We start from the raw sequence: 23,809 nt of genomic DNA, 5'->3' as shown, positions 1-23,809 counted from the left end.
TGCACTTTGTCTTCTATTTTGATGTTTTAGCTCATTGTTTTGTTTTTGCTGTTAGGGAGACCGTGGAGAGATGGGTCTACCAGGGCCACCGGGAGAAAAGGGAGCGATGGTAAGGAGTAAGTCTGGATCTCATCTCTGCTCTCAGGGGTATCTTTTTACCCACACAGAAACCTGCTCAGGTATGGTAGTGCAGCAATAACTCCCCAAACTAAAGTGGAAATGGTTGGAGAACCGTTCAGTGTGGGAAAATGCTGCGTCAGCCACTTTCCACTTTACAGTTCACCAACAAGACCGCTGAATCATTTCCTTTCTATGACATAAGGAAATCATAGACATTCCCTACATGCTGTGAGGAAAAGTGGTTTGGGATCAAAGTCCAAACCAAGGGCAGCAGTCAAGGCGCTCCAACGGCAAACCCAAGTGCTCCAAGAAAGTTTGACATCATTTACATGTCATCTTTCAAGGATCACCTCTTAATGTTTGGTGCCATAGCGATCAGAAAACATTGGCTTGAATTTGCCTGTTCTGACACCAAACTGCCTGGTCTGGCACCATTCAGTGTGACATGGTATTTTTGGTTTTTGGTTCATTTTTCATGCATAATAGACAGTACAGCCAGTCTAACAGTTTTACTTTATATGGTTTATTCATGGACAACCTTCAAAATGACATTTTGTCATATGAAACTAGCTGATTATCTATTTTCTGAGATCTTATGACTCAACACCTCTTTTTTGGCCAGTATTCCTCCTCTCATCTCTGCTTGAATAGCCTTATGCAGCATGCCTCATTACACAGTGATGAAGGTGGAACAGACTGTGCACAGATCACAAAGACAGCTAGACCAAAGTATTAATCAAGAAATGTGTTATACAGGTTGAAAGGAAATACTTTATTACAAATTGGCTTAATTCGAAGATCTCAATTAAGGATCAGGGGCTGTATTACAGAAATATCTTAACTCTGGAATCTTAGCTAATCTGTTTAGTCACATGACAACTTCAGTTAAGACTGAATTTAGGGCAGTAACTGTTACAGAAAAACAGTTCCTAAATTCATAATCGTATCCTGACTCCAGATAAGAGAATAGTATTACAGAAGCATCCTAACTAGATCAAATTTCCTAAATACTGTCTTAACTTTAGGACAGCCCCACTGACTTCTGTTCTGCTGTTCCATTTCTGTTGTATTAAGGCAACTATAACTAGCATATTGACATTACATACACAGTGGTGGTTTGACTTTTGACTTTTTTTCCCTAGCTTTTCATTTTAAAAATCCCAGACAACGCAGACATGTTCCCTCTTATTACCTTCATGAGATAATGTTGATGAAAACGTTTCAAATAAAATATTGCAGGGATGGCACCGGGGAATAATGAGGAGACACAGTTGAATGTGTGGCTGTTTATTGGGAGCACCGTCGCTCAATGCAGTTTAACAGTTAAACAGCATGGGGTGCTGTCACTGCATTGCTAAAATGCAGTTTATTGTTTATTATTTTGTTTTGACCTTTTTTACATCAGCAGCAGTAGCTAACTAACAGTTTTAACATTTTTTTATTATCTGTTTACATTTCAACTGTGCGCCGGTTGCTTTGTAACAGACATAACAATCGATTGAAAAATCTAATTACAACCTTGTCAGATCTTAAGTTTGAACTAGAGATAAGAAGTTTCTGTAGTTCAGCCCCAGGGTTTTAATTTGAGATTGTGCCCTCTTAATGTCTTTTTCGAACTCACCAGTTTGGTTTGAAAGCTGTACAAGTAAGAATTTACCTGTTCTTCTGTGCAGACATGAACTTCATGTAATACTCTCATTAACAATATGGTTATTCAGCACAACTTGACAAAGTGTAAATTCATTTCTAAACCTTTCATTCATTCATTGTCAATTAAGGTGTCAAAAAGAAACTGCTATATTATGTCAATCTTGTTCTTATTATTATTGTTATTAGGGACACCCAGGAACACCGGGCGAGCGAGGGGCACCTGGACCTCCAGGAATACCTGTAAGTTCTTCAGACTTTATCAAATGATTGCAAAACAGTAATATAAAGCTGTAGTTTTGTAGTACACTCCAAATAGAACTACATATATGTACATATATGAAAAACCATGAGAAATTATATAATTATGAATTGTTTTTTCTTAATTGCTGTGAGATAACACACTTTCATAATACACAAATTACCAGGTAATAGCATTTTTTAACAAAAGGGCCAGTACTGACACTGGGGTCTGCTGATAAATGCCTAGACATTAATTAAATTTATGTGATATCAAATAGAGCCTGACTGACTAACCAACATTATCAGCTGATATAATAAAACAAATAGAACAGCGTGGGAACTCTATTTCAGCCAATATTCTTGGCCAACCAATACATTAGAAGTCTGCACAGGCATGAAATTGAAGCTCGAGCGTGACCGTTCCTTTGATTTTGGGACCCGACCAAGCCCGACTGGTACTGCTAAGTTTGAAACCCGTACTTGAACTGAACCTGCTCAAATGCCATAACAAAGATAGATTATCACAAGACACTATTTTACAGGGCTTTGTTTTGTTATACAGTGCTTGAGTTGATCGGAAAAACTTCACCCATTTAACTGAAAGCCGAGCTTTTTGCTGTAGGCAACCCTGACTTAATTGGAGTGAGGAAGTAGTCTGACACTTACATTTGTTTCTGGCTGTTAGCTGCTGCTGAACAGCTGTATCCATAGTCAATGTGTTGCTAAAGACATGACGTGATGGTTGTCTTGCTGTCATAGCTCAAAATGCTATCACACACTTTACAGACGTGACCTGTGTGAATAAATGAAGATGTCCCTGACTCACTTGGAATTTTAGACAGTTTTCTTATTATTTCATCCTTGGGGAACAGAGTCTGGCTTTGTACACATAGACCAGGGGTGCCCAATCCTAGTTCTGAAGGTCGACTACCCTGGAGAGTTTAGATCAAACACATCTGGCTCTAACATTGAGATGCCCCTGGGTTATTAGGGTTAGAGGTAAGAGCTAAACTTTGGTGGGTGGTAGATCTCCAGGACCAGATTGGGCACTCCTGAGAACCCCTGAACATCTGGGGTTCTTAAGGTCTTTGACCTGAGGACAAAAGAGGGAATATCAGTACCTAATGAGGACCCATGCATGAGCTTATGAAGTATACACTCACTGAGCACTTTATTAGGAACACTTCCTTGTATCTACATTCTTTGTGCATTTTATCAGCACCAGTTACCGTATAGGTTCACTCTTTAGTTCTACAGTTACAGACTGTAGCCCGTCTGTTTCTCTACATTCTTTGTTAGCACCTTTTCATCCCTTTCTTCAATGGTCAGGACCCCCACAAGACCACCACAGAGCAGGTATTATTTGAGTGGTGAATTATTCTCAGTACCGATGTGGTGGTGGTGTGTTAGTGTGTGTTGCACTGGTATGACTGGACCATACACAGCAGTGCTGCTGGAGTTTTAAAACACCTCATTGTCACTGCTGGACTGAGAATAGTCCACCAACCAAAAATATTCAGCCAGCAGCATCCTGTGGGCAGCGTCCTGTGACCACTGATGAAGGTCTAGAAGATGGCCAACAAAAACTGTTTAGCAACAGATGAGCTACTGTCTCTGACTTTACATCTACAAGCTGGACCAACAAGGTAGGAATATTTATTAGAGTGGACAGTGAGTGGACAGAGTGTTTAAAAACTCCAGTGGCACTGCTGTATCTGATCCACTCATACCAGCACAACACACACTAACACGCCACCACCACATCAGTGTCATTGCAGTGCTGAGAATGATCCACCACCCAAATAATACCGGATCTCTGGTGGTCCTAACCGTTACAACAAAAAAAAACAGGGTGAAAAGGGGCTAACAAAGTATGCAGAGAAACCGATGGACTACAGTCTGTAATTGTTGAACTACAAAATGCTCCTATATGGTAAGTGGAGCTGATGAAATGGACAATGAGTTTATGTACAAGGAGGTGTTCCTAATAAAGTGCTCAGTGAGTGCAGTCAACTTTATAAAGCTTTTCACAGGCTCTTTAAACATAATGCGATTAATAATGCGCTTCACATTAAGTTCAATGTACTACGCTTTGCAAGTGACAGGGTAGCTCTGGTGATCACTACATGCTGCAACATGTACAGAAAATCCAGTTGTCTCTAGTTAAAATTTTACACAGCGTCCATCAGAATGGACCTTGATAAATCATGAAAGGTGGATTCAGATTCAAACTCATTCCGTTTTCATATCACCTCACAATTTACACTTTGGCAAACTTACTGAGACACAATGTGACAACCTATAGTTTATGAACCACTGCATTATACTAAAGTGAGAGAGAGCAAACAAATTTACTACATAAAAAATCCATCATTAGAAAACTTGTCCGAGCCCATCCTGAGCCTCACGTTGTGTGTGAATCATTGACCTGAAACCCACTGTTTTGTTGGGGCCCTTCCAGGCTCAAGTCAGGTAGCAGACCTCTACAGTATATGAGTCAGACCCTAATTATCAAACAGTTGTTCAAATTTAAAAGCAAATTTTGTTGCATTTCTTACAAAAGCTAGCATGTATGGCCTGGAACAAGGCCACTGAAGTTTGTCCTTGAGTACCTCAAGTGCATCAAAATCTTTCATCAATGACGTAGTCATCTGCTCTGTATCTTGCTAGGTAAACCAAGACAAAAGAGGTCCCCATAAGGGTCCAGTCTGTCTCATTTAATACAACAATTAAAGCCACATTCTGTTTCTGGACAGCTCTGTTTACTTCCATTAGGGATCAAAGACTGCAGGAAAGTTCACACTAGAGGATCTGGCACATGGCCTGCTGCGCATACCTCAGCTCATACTGACAGCAGCTGACGGCTCTGAACAGTAGTGCGATTGCTGGGCTTTTTAAATCAAAACGGCAGACACCTCTGCCGAAGCCCCCTCAGCCCCTCCGCTGTTTTACACTTCCCTGCTCGAGCTGTCCAAAACCTTGACATCACGCTAGCCATGACAGGAAATGCCTTTTGGAGGCACTCCTGGGGAGCCTCGGTGGAGGGCAGTGAGTGCAGCGCGGCCGAGCATAAACATAAACACAGGCCTTTGAAGGACAGGGCTTTCGCTCTGCAGCTTTAATCAGGTCAAGCGATGTTTGTGAATGTGCCAGAGGGACTCTTGCTGGGCCTAGCTGCAGTGTTCTTAAGACAAGGTTCTTCCTCTGCTGCCTGCTTTACTGTGCCAATCCTCTTCTCTCTCCTCACTTCTCCAGGGACCCCCCGGTTCGAGAGGACTCAGTGGCAACAGAGGACCTAAAGGAAGAAGGGTAAGAACTAGATATTTTCTTTTCCGATGCTGATGTTGAAGCAGAAATATCAGCTGATACCAATGCACTCTTAAGCATTGGCCCTATTGTCAGGAGATAGCAAGTTTGATCTCTGGTGACACTGCAGCCATCTGTGTCTGGGAGTCCAAGTATAATTGACATCACTCTCTCTGCGAGGGTAGAATGGTCCTCCTTCTTCCCACCCCCATCACTCAGCCTGATGCTAGTCAATGCAGGCATCTCTTACCTGCTATAACAGAATTGGTAGTTAGCGTTCTCCTTCGAGCACATCGGGCCATTCACTGATGTTGCTGTAGTGCCAGTTTGAAAAGATGTGGCAGCTCTTCATGTGTCTCAGAGGAAGCATGCACTGGCCTTTATCCTATTAGGATGGTAGTGTTGTGTGATTGGGGAGACCTAGCTAGCTGGCTGGTGGATTTAGCTATGTCTAAATTGGAGGGAAAAAAATGGGTAAAAGCAAGTAAATAAACAAATAAGCAAACATGCTAAAAGGAGCTCCTTGGGGAGGTTCCATTTGAAAACCTCAGTTAAAGCCTTTCAGTGTAGAGGTTCTAGGGCATCTCTCCATATAACCCTTTTTGGCACGTTTGTCTTTAAGACTGAACCCAACTTCTATTTTGCCTTTAAAAATGACTTAACTTTAACTTGAGGTATTTTTAATTGAAGGATTTAACTTAAGATGAGCATCTAAAAGTATCAGTCTTAAACTGCCTAAACAAATGCTCTAAAACTTAATAGGAAGAAATACAACAGGATTTACACAAAAGCAGTTTTCTTTAAAACTAGAAATCAGCACTTACAATGCAAATGTTTGCAAAACATGAGTATTTAAGAGAAAGTAAGTGTAATTTTCGTGGTCTCTTTGTTCATTATGTTAATGTTAGGCTACTGTTAGTATGATGTGACCTACTTTTCTGTGATTTATATTATAGTGCTCTACAGGAATTTATGTGATATTTCTGGCTACATTTGTTACACAATCTGACTGGATTCTTACTCTGATATCTGATCTGCTTTTTTCTGCTGGTATCAGCCTGATACTGATAGAAGTAATCGCAGCTCTATTAAGAACCATTCTGTTTCATCCTGCAACAACACACAAAATACACATGCACTAAGAGCTTTCCAGTTGCTCAGGGTATCACAAGCACAACACGGTAAACAAGGGGGTATTGAAATGTAAGTGTTTGTCCAGGATGTAGGTAAATATTTTAAATCAAGCAAGACACCACTGATGTTAATGTTTGTTTTTTAAAGACCCTTGGAGAAGACTGTTCTGCTACATAACATGTAAATAAGCCATTTTTGGAGGTGTTTTGTGAAGTTGAGGTCGTCCAGCTGAGTTGTTCTGTTATCATTGGATTCACTTCTTTTACTTAAGTTCTTGCCGAGAAAAGCTAGTGGTTGAGGCACTAGAAGTGAAGTCTGCTCATTCAGCATATAGTAAGCAGTTGATTTTATTTCCTTTTGAGTATTTCCTCTGAGTTTTCTAGGGGACATTTCAACAACTCAGTGTCCTGTCTAGTGTCGCGGTCGTAACTCTGATCTCATTGCATCTGTGGAATGAAATATTGTACTCTTTTATCTAAAAAAATGTTTTGAAGTATTGTAACAACTGTTAAAATTCCTAACTTTTCACATTACATCACCAGCATTAACGACAACAGTTCAATAATCGCATGAAAGAAGTCTACACACTTAAGCGTCATTGCGTTAATTGTGGAAAGTACTACTTTGTCATAAGGGATGCAGCCAAACGTACTGCAGACCCATTTATAGACAACTGAAAGTAATTATTTCCAGATGCAGTGTGAAACAGAGATTCCTTAGAAGTGAAACAGTGTAACCGTGTTGAACCGGACAATACCACCAACAAGGATCTGCACAGAATCAGTAGGAGCAACAGCAGTCAAGGGCAGAGAGAGGTCAGTCTGACAGAGTCCTTATAGAGGTGATGTTATCAGTGTAGTTCTAATGCAGCAGCTTTAGAACTAGTGTATCTCTCATATGTTAGCGATTTTGATGTATGACTTTCTGGTGGTGTCGTAAGCATGTGAACATCTGCGTTCTTGAAAGGAACATGTTATCTTCAACTAGGATCAGAAAGGGGTACTGATATGAAGTGCATGTGATAAGGAAACAGGATTGTAAGGAATCAATTTCCTGGGAAAAATTCACATATGCTTTATCACTGCTGTCTGAACAAAACCCTATATTTGACAAAATCCCTATGAAAGCAAATTGGCAATGCAGAGACTTTGTCCATTTTAGCTCAGTAAAATCTGCCCCCAGAGTAGTTGGGCTCTGTGCATGTCCTTGTTCGCCACAGTGAAATATTATTACTGTCACGACAAAACTTCCATTTTACATCCATTATAAGTTAGGAAGGTATAAGTTTTTACTTCTCCTGAAAAGTTACCAGTTTGGAGATACCAGATTTTGTTCCAACAACAATAAAGTATTAGTACAACTTTACGATAAGGCTCCCTATATAAATGGTTCATGAATTATTTGGTAGCACTTTATTTGGAGTAGTCCTTTGTAGATGATTAATAAACTCTTAACAGAGTATCAGTAACACATGAACAACATGGCAGTGAAGTATCAGTAGTGCAGCATCTGAATACACTGAAGTAAACATCTTGTAGATGTACTGTTGATATATTACCTAGATTGAGTAGATGTATTGTTAATATGTTACTTCCTTTACGCAAAACCTAAACTTACCCAACCTTACACAAAACCCAACCCTAACCCTGGCCCTAATCCTAACCCTGGCCCTAATCCTAACTCTAATTCTAACCCTAACCTTAACCTCAACCCAAAACCTAATCCTAACCCTCATATGTTTTTGACATGTTACTGAGAGTCCGTTGAGTGTTTGTTTCATGTAAAAAGGACCACTCAAAATAAAGTGTCACCAATTACTTAATTAGTTTATTATTGGTCATAAGCACCTTTAAAATCATTGATAGTTACAACACATAAATAAAAGTGGCAGCAATGACCTGTTGCTTCTATACTTTTAACCTTGGATCCTGCTGGTTGCTTAGCTTACTTTGTCTTCTCCGTCAATTAGCATTATACCAGTCAGCTTCATCAGACATCATCAGATATAACAGATCACTGTTGACCTTTTTATTTGTTTTATATCTGCTTATTAATGCGTTTATTATTGCAATTATACCACCTCATTTGTGTAAGGTGGTATCAATATGCTTCATGCAGGGTAACCTTCAGAAAAGGACCACTCACTTTCATTGATTGTGGGTACCACTTTACAATATGATTATTCTTATAAAGGTTTAAAGCTGGTTTATTAATGATTTTAATGTGTTTATGGCCTAATTAATAAGTATTAAACTACATTTAAAATAGATTTAATGTAAAGTGATTTGTTCAGTTCGATAAGGTGATTTGCATCTAAAAAGAACTAGTGGCGCGAATTGTAACTACAATGATTTTATTATATATTATTTATTGTTTCACATACACCTCACTAAATCCTGGTCTCTTTGTAATGAAACATGCAGTTGGTCAGTGTTCTTTAAAGGAAAAGTTTGGCAAATAATCTAATTCAACCAATTTTCCACCGGCACCAGATGTAGTAAATGAGAAAAGACAATTTTACTTCTTTAGTTTAGAAATGGAGCTATGAGGCTAATGTTGCTAACAAACACTAGAACGCAATAGTCACCCAAATAACCCAAATCAGTTCTGTAAAAATACCCAAAAATTGCATTTATTACACTCTTTATCACAGTTAAAAACTGAACTGAACAGAAAATAGTATGTTACAAACAGTACACTATCAATTACATAGAACCAAAGTTTAAATATAAATACAAAAACTAGAGAAGCTAAATTAGCTAAGGACATCAAAAGATAAAAGAGGTACTAAAATACTATGAAAATGTTCTAGCTATTATACATAAGCCATCAATAATCATCATAAGTCATCATAATGCGTTTATTCATAAAAAAATATTCTCAGACTGTCCAGATGCTCTTATACACAAATTTATACCATCATATATCCCTCATATTGCACCGTGCATTGCGTTTGCTTGTCATGTAAGCTTCTGCAACAAGAGTTCTGCTGCCATCCTGACATATCCTGACATTTGTCTGGGCTTCAAACATGATAACGAGCCTGATTTTAACGCCTCCGTACAGCACAGAAAATACAACAGGCTCTGATTTAGAAATGTTTGCAGAGTCGCAGTCTGTCAGTTTCAGACCCGGTGTGAAAGTCGCCATTAATATATGCGTGTTCACTTTCAATCCCTGCCATGCATTTTTTTTTTCATTCAGAAAAATCTTGATTTACTGTATAAATAGGCCTTCAGTCATGTAGTCAGAAGTCAAGAGGTCTGTATTTCCATCTAGCATTTGAAAGAGGAACTGCAGGGTCCTGTGGCCAAGGAGCCTCATGCAGGTCTGCAGCAATCCGTAAATATGGCTCATATGTTTTATATCACTGATCAGCTTTCAGGATCGGCTAAGATAGAGAAATATCGGCCGACTGCTTATTTGCGCACTGAAAAGTGGCCGATCGATCGTTCTATCTCTACTTTCTTCAATAGCAGTTTGCCCTGTTTAAATTACCTCAGACAACAATGGCCTGTTGATTTCCAATCAGCTTTCATCACTTGGTTCACCACCATCCACATAAGGCAAAAACCAGTTCATGATTGGAAATCACTGCAATGAAGCAGGGCATTCATATGCTGTGGAAGCGAGGCCGAACAACTGCTACCTTTGCTGCCAGATATGCGGGTTAGATGTAAGTGTATCATCTCCTTCCAAGAGCAGTGGTAGGGCTGCTCATTTCCCATGAAGCTCAAAAGAGAGTCTGTCTCAGCTTGTCATGGGTATTTGTGCTCCATCCTTTAATTGTATGCTCCAAAAAGCTAGTGCTGTCTTTAAAGGAATACTCCAGCGTATTCAACTTAATCTCTGTCTGCAGCATCTGTAGCATATGGTCGGTTACCACAGACAATTTCAGCATGTTTCCCTGTGCTTAGAAAAGAACAGAATACCTATTGACTCAGAACACACTAACAGTATAAGCCACATTTTTACACAAAACATGTATAGTTGTTTGCAAAAGTTTGAACACCCCTGGTTTTGTTGATTTTCTAAGTGAAAATAAGTTAACACGTCCTATCGAGGGAACAAACTTAAATATGGCATCTTTCTGCAAATGTTAGTAGAGTTTACCATATTGGAAAAGAAATACAATATGAATGTGCTGTAACTTTAGCACAGGTCACATTTTATGCTTCATCTTTTCTCAGCATATTAAATTCTGTGAATAAACAGTAATGATGCATTGAAATGAGCAGAAGTGTGTTCTCTGTAGAGGATGTGTTCACTCTCAATTAGAAATTCAACATTTTGACCTTTTGCATACAACTATACATTTAGAATGGTTTCATGAATTCTTAGGTTTTACATCTGTATAATCCATTCTTTCAGCAGTGCGATGAGTTTTCCAGAGGAAAGAATTTGTGGTAGTTTGTTGTCAGGGTAGTGGTATAGGCAGAGTTTTCCCTCTGCCTGATCGCCATGGATACCAGAAAAACTTATGAAAAGCGAAAGTAACTGGAACTATTACTGTGTTGCTCCAGTGTTAAAAAGTTGGATACGACTTCATAAGAATAGCTTTGGTAAGACATTCTCTTATGTCTGTCTAATCTTAAGACCTGTATTGTGTAGTTGTTGCAGTTTCATATTTGCATTACATAGACACGTTTATTCACGGCGTTCAGCAGCTGTGCTTCTGTGTAATTCTGTGTTAAATTTATGTTTTTTGCTTTTTGAAAAATGAAGAACTTGTACTGTTTTGACTGGAAACTAAATACAGAAAGGGTGGTATCTGACCTTTGCATAATACTATACAGAGAAATACATTGAAATTATTGTCTGTGATAATTGACGATGTGATATGGTTGTGGCAGACAGTGTTCAGGCTTTTACATTTAAGTGTCATTTTGATGTTCTTGCCAAATTTCACTATACAGTATTTACCATTGGCGATCTCTCTGACATCCATTATGCTACAAAAACACAACTTAATGTATACACAGCATAACCTACACACATTTTCAGAATCACTCTAGCTTTAGTGCTTGTTTCTTTGTAGAACATTTATTGTACTTGCCAACTAGAAACCATTGCTTTCAAAACTGAGAGTGCTCTTTCTGGATAAAAAAGAGATTCCTTGAAGAAAGCCCCCCCCCCCCCTTCCTTTTACTTGGCCCGATTTGGATCAGTGCAAATGTTGTGATTGGCCCCCTGAAAGGTCAGAGGTCCGCCTCTGACATCAGATCACAGAGAACCACAGAGAACAGAGGCGGCAGTGTGCGCCGGGCCGCAGAGCCCAGAGCCTTCAAGAGAGCACCACATGGCTGATCTTCAGCGGGAACCACAGTGGCTGCAGCCTTAATAATGTCTCCATTCATCACTCTTTCCACCTCCCAGAGCAAAGCAAGTCCTTCAGAGTCATGAGAAGTTTCCCGGCCTGTGCGTTGGTTTCATAATGCTTCTGAATCACTACAATGGAAATAGAATGGCAACCGTCCACTGTAACCAAACTTCCATGATGTCAAAAAGTCCTAATGTTTCACAGTTCTCGAAAGCTGCATTCATCCCACGTGTGTCGTGTCTGTGCGCTTGGACAGGGAACTTTCAGGAACACAAATGCTGTGTAATGCTGTAGGCACTAATACACCGTGTGTGCTTAGGCGTGTCAAGCTTTGTCAGATAGCCATAACAACACTAAGTATTTCTCTAAATAATTACATCCAGCAGTTCCAATAGGAGTAGAGAGTAGTGGCTCGTTTTTCTTGACCCAGTGCCCTCAGTAACCCTGAACGGCTTACTGTCCCTCCATATTTGCACAAAGTGAGCCCTCTGCTGTTCACCTAATTATTTGCCCATCTTTTTTCTCTCTCTTGCTCGCTCTCTTTCGCCTGTCCTCCCACCTATTCTCTTACAGGGGGCACGGGGGCCTGATGGACCAGCTGGGGAGAAAGGGTCAGTGGGAAGCAAGGTAAACATTAGCTTTATGTGGACATTTGGTCATTTTTTTAGAGCTGAGTGTCCATGAAAGACATCTTCAATTACATTTTCAGCTGTAAATGAACTCAAACACTAAGGCTTGTTTTAAACTTTCATTGGCCTTGACAAGAACTGCCAAATGTGTTCTCTGTGTCCAAGCTGCTCAGATCAATTAATACATGTTCAGGTATAGGTTCTCTCAAAACCAACATTTTTATTTTAGTACCGATACTTAGTATCAGAACAATGCTATGGAAAAAAAACTTCTTGTGATCATCTGAGCACCCAGTGTGTTTTGGATCTAGTTTTTGAATTCAGTCTTTTTTTTAATCCTACAAGACACGTCCCCATCTCAAATTAGCATGCACAGAATTCGATTAAAAGGTTTAATACATCAGAGTAGTGTTAGACTGCTTAAATACAAGACTTGTATTTGTGTCCGATATGTACCATTTTTCCACTGAAAACACAGGGTTTCTCAGTACTTCTGTAAAAAAGCAATTTGTGGGGCGCTAAGTAGCAGCTTAGTTTCATAAATCATGAATAAGCTTGAACTTACCGCAGTTCAGTATACTAAAATATGCTAATGAAAGGATTATGATGTGGCAGTAGCAAACATGCATTCACTGATGTAGCTTAGACTAAATGTTTGGACTGTGTAGTGAGCAGTTAGCTGAAATAGGTGACTAATGTTTGTGTCTAAAATTACTATGATGTTAAATTTATGTCCCACATCTGTCTAACAAACTGCCATTAGAGCTGTTTTAGCAGCAGATAGCAATACCTTGGCATGCTACAGCTTGAACACCACAGCACAGGTTTGATTCTGGTTCACTTCAAGCCCCGCTGACATCAGTTTAGGCGATAAAGACTTCAGGGATAAAAATAAAGAGTGAACCTGTGTTTTTGTATGTGGAACCATTAGCTAAGCTACTCTTGCCCCACTGTACTGTCCTCCCAGGTTGGAAACAGGAAGGCAAAGAAGCGTTTACAGTTTGCATAGCTGTACATTCTTAACAGACCTATGAAGTTGTGTCATCATTCTGTAGTCGAGGTCATGCCTATCGCTGCTGTCGGAAGAAAACCTTATATCTCCAAAATGATAACTTTACAGGAAAAGGGTAAAAAGCTACTTTGCTTTTAATGTAAGTCAATGGAACCAGACTTTTTTCCAAGTTGTTATGGGCTGTTTCTTTTGGTCCATTCATCATGAAATTTACACACAATGTACAGGGCAACGGACAATTTCAAATTAGGTCAAAAACTGAAAAACGGATATATGAGAGATATATGGAGATATGAGGTTTTCTTCCAACAGCAGCGAGTTGGAATTTTCTAAAATCGACGCCGTAACACCCTGTGGTGTTTTATCCTATATACAATTTTCCACCAAATGTCACTGAATTCTCTGAATTACAAAGTCGTTAAGGAGTCAGATATGAACTTTGCAAAATCTGTGGTAATAGAAAGCTGCCACTTCTGCACACTGAAATGACATCACATGAAAGTCTACTATTAAACTTAATCGTTGTTACATAATAACGACACCAGCTGCTCCAAATGTTCTCTACTACTGCCAAAACAACTTAATTACCACATTTGACAAAGCTTACTGGTTTGCCTGGGGTATTTTTGTACTTGCCCGTATTATGATGTGAGTTCAGTGTACAGCAGTGTAGCTCTAGCTCTTCATATTTCATCTCGTTAACAACCTCATAATTCAGAGGATTCAGTGACATTCAGTGAAAATATTTATGTAGGACAACACATATTGAGTTTGAAACCATTTTGTGAATGACATGAAATTGCTGGCTTTTTAAAATGCCATCAGTTTCTGTTGTAGAGGAATCTAGCTTTGACGTGGAGTTTTTAATATGTACAGAAAAATGACTTCAGTGGTCTATGAATGTTAAGGTTGAAGGATGCTCATTTTGTCCTTGTCATAACAGTAATACATAAATTATTTAACTGTTTTTGTTCACTATAGATTATATTTCTGTAATTTAAATTTGACTCTAGGATTACTTTAATGTGTTTCCTGATTGTTTTGTGAGGGATAGAGTTTCAAAATAGAGTGTATTGTGCTCTTCATAAGGAACACATCAAGGCTCTTACAAAGCTGTTGGTAGCTTCTTGAATCTGTGGTCCTGGCATTGAAACCCACCCAAGAAAGACTGAGATCTGTTTATAGCCTTCAGTTCCATCAAGTTTAGAAATCTATTTGTCACACATAAGTTGAAACTCTGACAGTACTGTCTTTGTTAATTATCGTAATTGAAAGCTGATGAAGGCCTGTCACTGTTGTGGACTGTTTGTAAAATGTTTCTCCTCTCCAGGGTCCGGATGGTCCGCCAGGAAAGTTGGGTTTTCCAGGGCCGATGGTATAACAACACGTTTTCACTTCTGTTTGTTGTGTTGCTTTGCTGGTGCCGCATTTCCTCAGAAGTCTAATTTAAATCATCTGATTAAAGCCGCAGATAGTTTTAAGCTCCAAAGTCACCTAAGGCAACTTCTGCTTCGTGGGCCTTGAGGGGTTGCCAAGGTTTTGCGGCTGACATTAGCATTCCCTTTGTTATGTCCAAATAAGCTAGTTTGCCCTGATAGAATATTTATACTCTTACGCTCAAAGATAGACAATGAGAGACATTATTGAGCAGAAGCAGTTATAGCCCTGGGAGGTTACATATTAACAAGCGAGGTAGTCATCTAAATGTAGATCTTACTGAACCACTGTTGTGTGTTTCTCCTCTGCATTGTAAATGGATTGGCTGATCCCCGTATCTATGTCCTGTATCAGGGAAAGATCGGTGCAACAGGGGAATCAGGAGCGCCAGGATTTCCAGTAAGTAACCAACTCTGTTAATCTCTTTGGAACCATGCACAGAATGGTATTAGTTGTCGAAATACATGAATACTAAGATTGAGAAATCCATAAATCCTTCAAGAGTTTTTACATTTCAAGGGCATTCAAGGACCCTCTGGACCACCTGGAGCAAAGGGAATCCCAGGAGAGCCTGTAAGTTTCTTGGGTAGTTTGTGTGAAAAACACTCTTACAACAACAACACTGTGCAAATGTCAGAGACCATCCTTCATTTAATCTTCAGTCAAAATGGCCATTAAGTAGAAGTTAAGTTGGTTGCATTTTCTGCTTCTCACGATCAAAACAAATTTTCAGTGATTATGTCATCTGGACTCTGAAGTGACCATGGACAGAAACACCTGTGGATTTTTTCAGAGTTTGATTTCTCTCTTAAAGATGAAAGCTCTGAGTACTGTTTATCAGATGGGGACAGTTTTGGTGGTCTACCGGGTGTTGCATGGTTATTAGGAGTCCCATTTTCTCTATATCTTTTAGTCCAGTTTTGGGGAAACTTTTGTTTTTTCACTTATTTTAATTGACTTTTTTTCACTCCGTTAGACAAGTGGATTTTTTTCGTATCTGACCTTTTCAGAATTTGTTTTTTTTTTTAATTAATAACTTAAAGAAACTTAATGAAATAAATGAAAGGATGGTCTAGGACGTTTGATAAATACATAATCTTTACATTATGTGAAGGTGCTTTAAAGTTTAAAAACATTCTTCAGACTAACATGTCTTTTGACAAAAATGGCTTCTTTAAAGATCCCTCATTGGAAAGGTGGAAAATACTTTTTACTGTTGTAAAACCTTGACTTAATGGATCTATATTGGGCTATATGACAATATTTCTTGTTATCGTGATAAATTCTGTAGGTTTTCTGAGCATATCATGGATATAGTCAGTACTCATAACACTGAACTCACAACTGTTCAGTTCTGTACCAAAGCTCAGAAAAAAAAGAATATTGTGATGTATATCATGAATATATCTTGAAGCACTGTGATGTTATATTTTGACATATTTTCCACCCCTGTATAAAATAGACTTATGAAATCATAGCTATGCCACCATACAATATTCCCTTGTAGGGAACTCGGAAGGGGGAACAGGATTGTTATTACTTTGAAGCTCAGCACTAATTATCAGTGTTTGGATTATCAGACCTTTCCATATGTTGGCCTGTTTACAGGGACCTTCAGGGCCAGCAGGAGCAATGGGCCCTCTGGGAGAAATTGGATTGAAGGTAACATTGGTTACATCACATTATACTGTTTCAACCAAGGCCAGCCAAACTTTTGTCTTTGGGGAAGTGCACTGTTTTTTGGTGTTTATAAAAGCCCTTTTGCTCATAGTATTTGTTTTCACTGTTTTAAAAATGTATTTTATACTATAATTTGTTGTTGGATTACAACACTACACCACTACTACAATTTAAGGGGAAAATAAAAAAATGTTAGTCATATGCAAAGGTTTGGGCACCCATGGTCAAATGACTTGGTCAAATGAATGGGGCTTACCAAATGACTTATTTTCTAAGTGAAAATAAGTTAACACATCCTCTACAGAGAACACATTTCTGCACATTTTAATGCACAATTAATGAATACATATTGGGATAAAATAAATATAAAATATCGCCCAAGTGAAAGTTGTTTTATTCAACAGAAAAAATAGAAACTATGCTGTAAAATTAGCAGAAAAATGACATATTTAAGTTGGTTCTCTGTAGAGGATGTGTTAATTTATTTTCACTCAGAAAATCAATAAAACGTGTAATTTGAGGGTAACTTTCTTGTGGGCCAAATCAAAAATCCACACGGGCCAAATTTGGTCTGTGTACCACATTTTGGGCAGCCCTGATTTAAACATTTAGACTGGAATCAGAATCAAGATCGCTTCACTGGCCAAGTACATTGATATGTACTAGGAATTCGTTTTGATGGAATTGCTAGTGATTTTATGAAAATATGTGCATTTTTGTTATCTCAAGAAATTCATGCAATGAAAGTTAGTTGCTTATATCTGGTATGCACCATTTTAAAATAGAAACACAGTAAAACACAAAGGCCCTCAGTAAGACCTATCTCTGCTCAGCTAACTCCTTAAAGTCTTAAAAGAATTATTACTGTCTTTATATAGAAGACTCATTCAAGAGAATCCCTCTTGATCCCAGTGTACAATGGCATACTTTCAGCCAGGACTAGATGCTGTACCACAGGCCTTGCTAATTGGAATAATGGACCTAATTAAAAAAAGATGACATGCGGGCCTTTGGTCATATTGTCCTTCTGCTTCCAATTACCCACCCTGCCCAATACTCCCACACAGCGGTGGACTAAAAGACTTTTAGATGTGATTAAATGATGACTGCTAGATCCCACCAAGGTTTAAGAGGATGCTCTCTTAATTCTGTTTCCTGCTCTCTGCAACAGGGCCCACCAGGAAAAGTTGGGGAATTGGGCTTACCGGGAGAACCAGGAGAGAAGGTGAACCATCTGCTTACGTTTTGCCATTCAAGGTCAATCAGTGCTGATTATTCGTATGGTCTTCCATAAATGTGACGTGAGAGACCATATGCGCCTCTGAAGCGTTCACTGGTTTGCTAATAGACAGGAGTATTATCAGCAGTTGTTCCAGTTTGGGAGTTTGGTTTAGTGGACCTGCATCTAGTCCACTAATGCAAACATTTTGTGTAAATCAAATGATCAGCGTTAAGCGATAACTAATTGGACAAATCGTCAGAAGACCAAATGATTGAATGATAATACAAATCCACAAATGCGTTCTTTTATAGCAGGTTGGGCAAAAATCCTGTTCAACCTAATAGCTCACAATTTAGTTTTTGTCAAATTGAATTGGAATCTTGATCCAAAAAAAGTTGCAGTTATCAGTACATTATTAGCAATATTTTCATCAATACTGATAAAACCACAAGTTGTCAGAAACAGCCAAAGTTATCAGTCATGCCTTTGTCTGGATTTTTTTTTTTCATGATTGAGCTAACATTAGCAGTTGGTTGTTATCAGCCTGCCTAGTTTTGATTACTTACAACAACATAGTCCAGACTGGTAGCATAGCGTTTTAAAATTAAAAAGGTATTTGGCGACTCTAAATGAAGTGCTCTACAATTTCTCTTTATGTTGAATGGGACTTTTTTAATTGTACAGATGGTAAAATGATCATTTATACATGTCTTCTAGGGTGCTGTCGGACCTCCTGGGAACATTGGTGAACCCGGCTTGATTGGACCAAGAGTAGGTCAATTGTTCATTAATAACTCAGTCTATGCTCATTCATCTATGCCCATCACTGATATTTAATAAGCTTCTCATTTCAGGGTGAGCCTGGGCTTGATGGAGAAGCTGGACCGAGTGGCCCTGATGGTGCCAAGGTCAGAAAAAGCCATTTATTGCACCAGCATGTGTTCAGAAGAAGCTTGACCACATGGTTGATCTTTACACTAGCATATCTTATCAAATCTGCACTGTGGCATTGCATACAGGGTGACAAGGGGGATATGGGAGTAGAGGGTGAGCAAGGAGAAAAAGGAGAGATGGGACTGAAAGGAAAGGAGGGGCCCCCTGGAGATCCTGGCTTAGTTGGCGTCAGGGTGAGTGCTTTTCACTGTTGTTGTATTGCTGTTTGTCTGCTGTTTTTCGCTTGTTCTAACCCAGCTTAGTTTAAGTGATTCAAGTCAGTTTGAGGATTTCATTCAGTGTTTTAAACTGTATGCTTATTGTTCAGTTATTAATTTAATATATAATATATAGACTTATATAGTAAATTATGTGTATTCCTGGGTATGAAATATGAAACTAATATGAATTTTTAAAGAACTTGCAGAATGTCAGTATGGACCTAAATATGGGCCCTGGCAGTATGCAGGGTTATTTTTTATGATGTCTACAATCAGTTCATGAGTTTTAATATGTTTGTGTGTTTGTAATACTGTGCTTCTGTAATCAGGTCTTTTTTTTTTCAGGGTCCTGAAGGCACACCTGGAAAAATTGGAGAGCGGGGTAAACCAGGAGAGAAAGTAGGCTCTTATTCTCATATATGTTATATTGGCACAGTAATCCCTACTTTAAAATACACTTTAAAAGACTTTGAAAGACTTTGAAGATGGTAGCATTTTTGTTTTATTCCAGGGTAGCAAGGGTCACCAGGGTCACCTCGGTGAGACTGGGGAAGTTGGCGACCAGGGACCTGTGGGTTTCCCTGGGCCAAAAGGAAGCAGAGGAACCATCGGATTTGTGGTAATGTCCACGCTTCATGGCCTGATTTACAAGCAGAGAGATGCAGCAGCCCCTTTTTTTAAAGTGAATTGAACCTTGTTTTTTAATAGTGTAATGGTTTTTAGGGTGCACCTGGAAAAATGGGCGTACAAGGAGATCCAGGCCTGTCTGGATATGAAGTGAGTGTCATAAAGCACAGTAGAAACTCCATTCTTATATCTTTGTACTGTATTAGATTTTTATTATTTGAAATATATGCTTGGAGTTACGCAATTGTTAATTGTTAGAATGCTTCATATGGATTCCTCACTTCCTATTTTTCAACCTGATTTTAGGGTCACCAAGGACCTCAAGGCCCAATTGGCCCCCCTGGACCAAAAGGCACAAAGGTAAAATTAAACCCAGATCTGTCTATATTATTAATTTTCTGCTTGAAATTATAAAAACTTGAATCACAAACATCAATATTATTTTTAGATTTGTTTTTTGATACAAAGTATTCACAAACTTGAACAGATGTTTCTTTCACTAACAACTTTATAACTGCACATAATTTCTGGCTCATTTGATGTGCTTTTTATAGCTGGCCATATGCTGAACACATGAAAAGAAAAAAACAGCACTCCAATAAGCTCATTATGGTTGGAATAATGATCTTATACATGTTCTTTCTTGCTTATTCTCTTTAATTGAGGCCATATTCAGTCACATTGTCCCTGTTTTACAATGTCATTGTTGCTGTGTTGTCCTTAAGCTTTGTCTGTGCAACCATTTAGCTATCCTGCTGCCTTGTTCATTGTTGTGATTTTATATGGCATGGTATTATTTAAGTGACTTTGATTACATGCTTTACTCGAAATATCGATCTGTTTTCGACCCTCTGCAGGGTGAGCAAGGGGATGATGGGAAGACTGAAGGTCCCGCTGGTCCTCCAGGTGACATCGTGAGTCAGTCTGCTGGGTTTTGTTTTTGTTGTTGTTGATGATTATGATGATGAGGACGATGATGATGATGATGTGCTGGTGCTGGTGGTGCTGGATGGCCTGTTCAATGTGTTGTGTTTCCATTTGGATTCAGGGCCCTGTTGGACATAGAGGAGACAGAGGAGAACCAGGTGACCCTGGCTACCCAGTAAGCATAGCAGCCACAGTGGCCCTTCAAGAGTGTCAGGTGTTACTTAATTTCAGTGTTCATGGAATGAACCTTTTTTGTTTAATTTCAGGGTCAGCCAGGTGTAGACGGCGAAAGAGGCAAACCTGGGGCTCCAGGATTACCCGTAAGTGCATCTGCATCATATGTAAACAGAATCATATCACCTGTTACTTCATTACATGTGTTTCTAATGATGGTGGTGGTATTGTTACAGGGAAGTCCTGGTCCAAGAGGCGTACAAGGGCCCAAAGGATCCAAAGGGGGCCAAGTAAGAATTTGGGCAATTAAAGGGGAATTTGACTGATTTTTCGAATGCAGATTTAATTGATTTTTCATATACAGCTAACTTTACCTTTGAATGTTTAACTAATGACGTTCTCTTACCATGTTCAATGTTTACATAGCTATTTTTGCACTGTACCAACTGGCCACTTCATGTTGTACACCTTCTTGTATCTACACTGTTTGTCCATCTTATCAGCTCCACTTACAATACAAGTGCACTTTGTGTGGACTACACCAGGGGTTCTTAAACATTTTGACCCTCTCTCAAAAGAGAGAATATCAATACCAAATGAGGATTATTTATTGGTAACACTTCATTGTATCTACATTCATTGTCCATTTTATCAGTTCCACTTACAATATAGGTGTACTTTGTAGTTCTACAATTACAGACTGTAGTCCATCTGTTTCTCTACATTTTTTGTTAGCCCCCTTTTACCCTGTGCTTCAGTGGTCAAGACCCTCACAAGACCAACACAGCACAGGTTTTATTTGGGTGGTGGATCATTCTCAGCACTGCAGTAACACTGATATGGTGGCGGCATGTTAGTGTGTGTTGGTTGCTGGAGTTGTTAAACACTGTGTCTCCTTACTCTCCACTCTATTAGACACTCCTACCTTGTTGGTCCACCTTGTAGATGTAAAGACAGAGACAGTAGCTCATCTGCTGCTGCACAGTTTGTGTTGGTCATCCTCTAGTCCTTCATCAGTGGTCACAGCGTGCTGCCCACAGGATGCTGTTGGCTGGATATTTTTGGTTGGTGGACTATTCTCAGTCCAGTAGTGACACTGTGGTGTTTAAAAACTCCAGCAGCACTGCAGAATCTAATCCACTCATACCAGCGCAACACACACTAACACACCACCACCATGTCAGTGTCACTGCAGTGCTAAGAATGATCCACCACCCAAATAATACCTGCTCTGTGATAGTCCTGCCCATTAAAGTACAGGGTAAAAGGGGGCTAACACAGTATGCAGAGCAACAGATGGACTACAGTAAGTGCACCTATATGGTAAGTAGAGCTGATAAAATGGGCAATAAGTATAGATACAAGAGAAGTGTATTTAATGATGTGGCCGGTCAGTGTATGCGTTAGGCCTATTGTGTCCACTTAATAATTTGTTCATTTATTTATTTATTCATTTATCAGGGTCCGAAAGGCAAAAAGGGTGCTCAAGGTGAATCTGGCAGCAGAGGGTCCTCTGTGAGTGTCTGATTTCTGAATTCTACTGTAAAACAACTGCTTGTGTGTTTCCTATAGAGGACTTATGGTTTGTCCAATGGCTTTGACTCAGTTGATGATCAATCATCCAAGAAGTTTTTCTATATCTCTAGGGTCCTGTTGGTCTTCCTGGTCCCAGAGGAGTTGTTGGCCGAGAGGGACCTGAGGGCATTCCTGGCACGGATGGACCTCCTGGAAAAGATGGGGCCAAAGCAATGCCAGTAAGAAAGTTGAAGTAGTCTCTACATTTACATTAGTGTAGGTCTAATTCTTGAACATTTTAGTTAGATTGACATATTTCAACTCTGCCTCTTCCCTTGTGTCTATATGTTAGGGGGAGCAGGGAAGCGATGGAGAAATTGGTTTACCTGGAAACACAGGTCCCCGTGGCAACACAGGACCACCAGGCTTACGAGGCAGTCAAGGATCCTTTGGACCAAAGGTATTTCACTCCAGTGATAATCTCTCTGTTTTAATACTTCACCTTACAACTTGGAAGTGCATAGTACCTACTTTGCACAAGTGGGCACTCGCAAGGACAAGTAGAGGAGAGGGCAACGAGGAGAGTGTTTTTCAGTAGAAATGCACATAGGCTAGTTGCAGTGAGCTGTTCAGCTAGTTAGACAAACTTCATAATGCAAACAGGTTTTTGAGAGCTCCAGTCTTACCCTACCTAAACTTTTATAACAAATATATAACAAACATGATAATTATATTCATTTAAAATAATAATACATTTCACTAGAGCTAAGACAGTAATGGAACAGGCCTTAACCTCTTTTTGCAGTAGCCATAAAATGCAATTTCCACTGGTTTCAGAGGTCCCTTAGTTGAATTTTTTTCCATTTACAATGATGGACTGTATTTTATTATGGAAATATGTATGATACACAAATCCAGCAGAAAGAGATTATGAGAAAATGATTTCAGGAATTTCCACAAGTGGTAAAAAGAGTAAAAAATTGAGAGATAGTAGTTAAGTTAGTAGTAGTTAATTAAATAATATATTTAGGAGATTCACTGTCAAACAAGAGCAGAGTCACATATAGGTGTTCTATGGGTCACATCAGGATATGTCCTCCTTATATTTTGTACAGGGTGAGAGAGGTCTTTCAGGTGAGACTGGACCTATAGGCAAGCGTGGAATCCCCGGAAGCATGGGCATGCAAGGGAAGCAGGGTGACCCTGGGGTTAAAGGACAACCTGTGAGAAATCATCTTTATATCTTTATAACCAATAAAACACCAGAATGCTTGAGTTTAATATTAATGTGATTTTTTTTGTCTGTTTAATAAGTTTACTTAAAGAAACTTTTCTTGTTTACAGGGAGATCCTGGTGCGCAGGGATTCCCCGGCATTCTTGGAATGTTTGGACCTAAGGTGAGCCCTCCTATGATCTTTATGCAAACATATGTACTAAAAGACATATCTAGGACTTCTAGAAGGCCTAGAGTGACGTTTCCTCACATAATTGGTCCCACACATTGAAAATTGAAACGTGATTGGTTATTTCCGCTGCCGACTCCTGTAAGTATGTTAGTGGTTAATCTGACACATTAGAACTGAAGTCCCAGTCTTGAAGCCCTTACCAATGGGAGAGCTTGCGTTGCTGTATCTATCTAGATATCACGGAGAAAGAATCCT

General features: G+C 39.2%; 1 protein-coding gene across 1 annotated transcript in view; it reads left to right on the top strand.

The window, feature by feature from the left end:
• col27a1b (collagen, type XXVII, alpha 1b) overlaps window positions 1-23,809 on the top strand; it is a 115,349-nt gene that overhangs the window by 84,710 nt on the left and 6,830 nt on the right. The window contains exons 26-50 of the mRNA XM_036598416.1: window positions 56-109; window positions 1,957-2,010; window positions 5,266-5,319; window positions 12,344-12,397; window positions 14,742-14,786; window positions 15,203-15,247; window positions 15,368-15,421; window positions 16,457-16,510; window positions 17,700-17,753; window positions 18,468-18,521; window positions 18,605-18,658; window positions 18,770-18,877; window positions 19,250-19,303; window positions 19,416-19,523; window positions 19,628-19,681; window positions 19,838-19,891; window positions 20,389-20,445; window positions 20,580-20,633; window positions 20,725-20,778; window positions 20,869-20,922; window positions 22,094-22,147; window positions 22,279-22,386; window positions 22,500-22,607; window positions 23,263-23,370; window positions 23,492-23,545. Of these exons, the coding sequence (XP_036454309.1) occupies window positions 56-109; window positions 1,957-2,010; window positions 5,266-5,319; window positions 12,344-12,397; window positions 14,742-14,786; window positions 15,203-15,247; window positions 15,368-15,421; window positions 16,457-16,510; window positions 17,700-17,753; window positions 18,468-18,521; window positions 18,605-18,658; window positions 18,770-18,877; window positions 19,250-19,303; window positions 19,416-19,523; window positions 19,628-19,681; window positions 19,838-19,891; window positions 20,389-20,445; window positions 20,580-20,633; window positions 20,725-20,778; window positions 20,869-20,922; window positions 22,094-22,147; window positions 22,279-22,386; window positions 22,500-22,607; window positions 23,263-23,370; window positions 23,492-23,545 (1,605 nt within the window). The remainder of the gene's footprint in view (window positions 1-55; window positions 110-1,956; window positions 2,011-5,265; window positions 5,320-12,343; window positions 12,398-14,741; window positions 14,787-15,202; window positions 15,248-15,367; window positions 15,422-16,456; window positions 16,511-17,699; window positions 17,754-18,467; window positions 18,522-18,604; window positions 18,659-18,769; window positions 18,878-19,249; window positions 19,304-19,415; window positions 19,524-19,627; window positions 19,682-19,837; window positions 19,892-20,388; window positions 20,446-20,579; window positions 20,634-20,724; window positions 20,779-20,868; window positions 20,923-22,093; window positions 22,148-22,278; window positions 22,387-22,499; window positions 22,608-23,262; window positions 23,371-23,491; window positions 23,546-23,809) is intronic.

Source organism: Colossoma macropomum, unplaced genomic scaffold, assembly GCF_904425465.1.
Source record: "Colossoma macropomum unplaced genomic scaffold, Colossoma_macropomum, whole genome shotgun sequence".
Lineage (NCBI taxonomy): Eukaryota > Metazoa > Chordata > Actinopteri > Characiformes > Serrasalmidae > Colossoma > Colossoma macropomum.
This window is presented reverse-complemented; position numbering and strand designations above follow the sequence as displayed.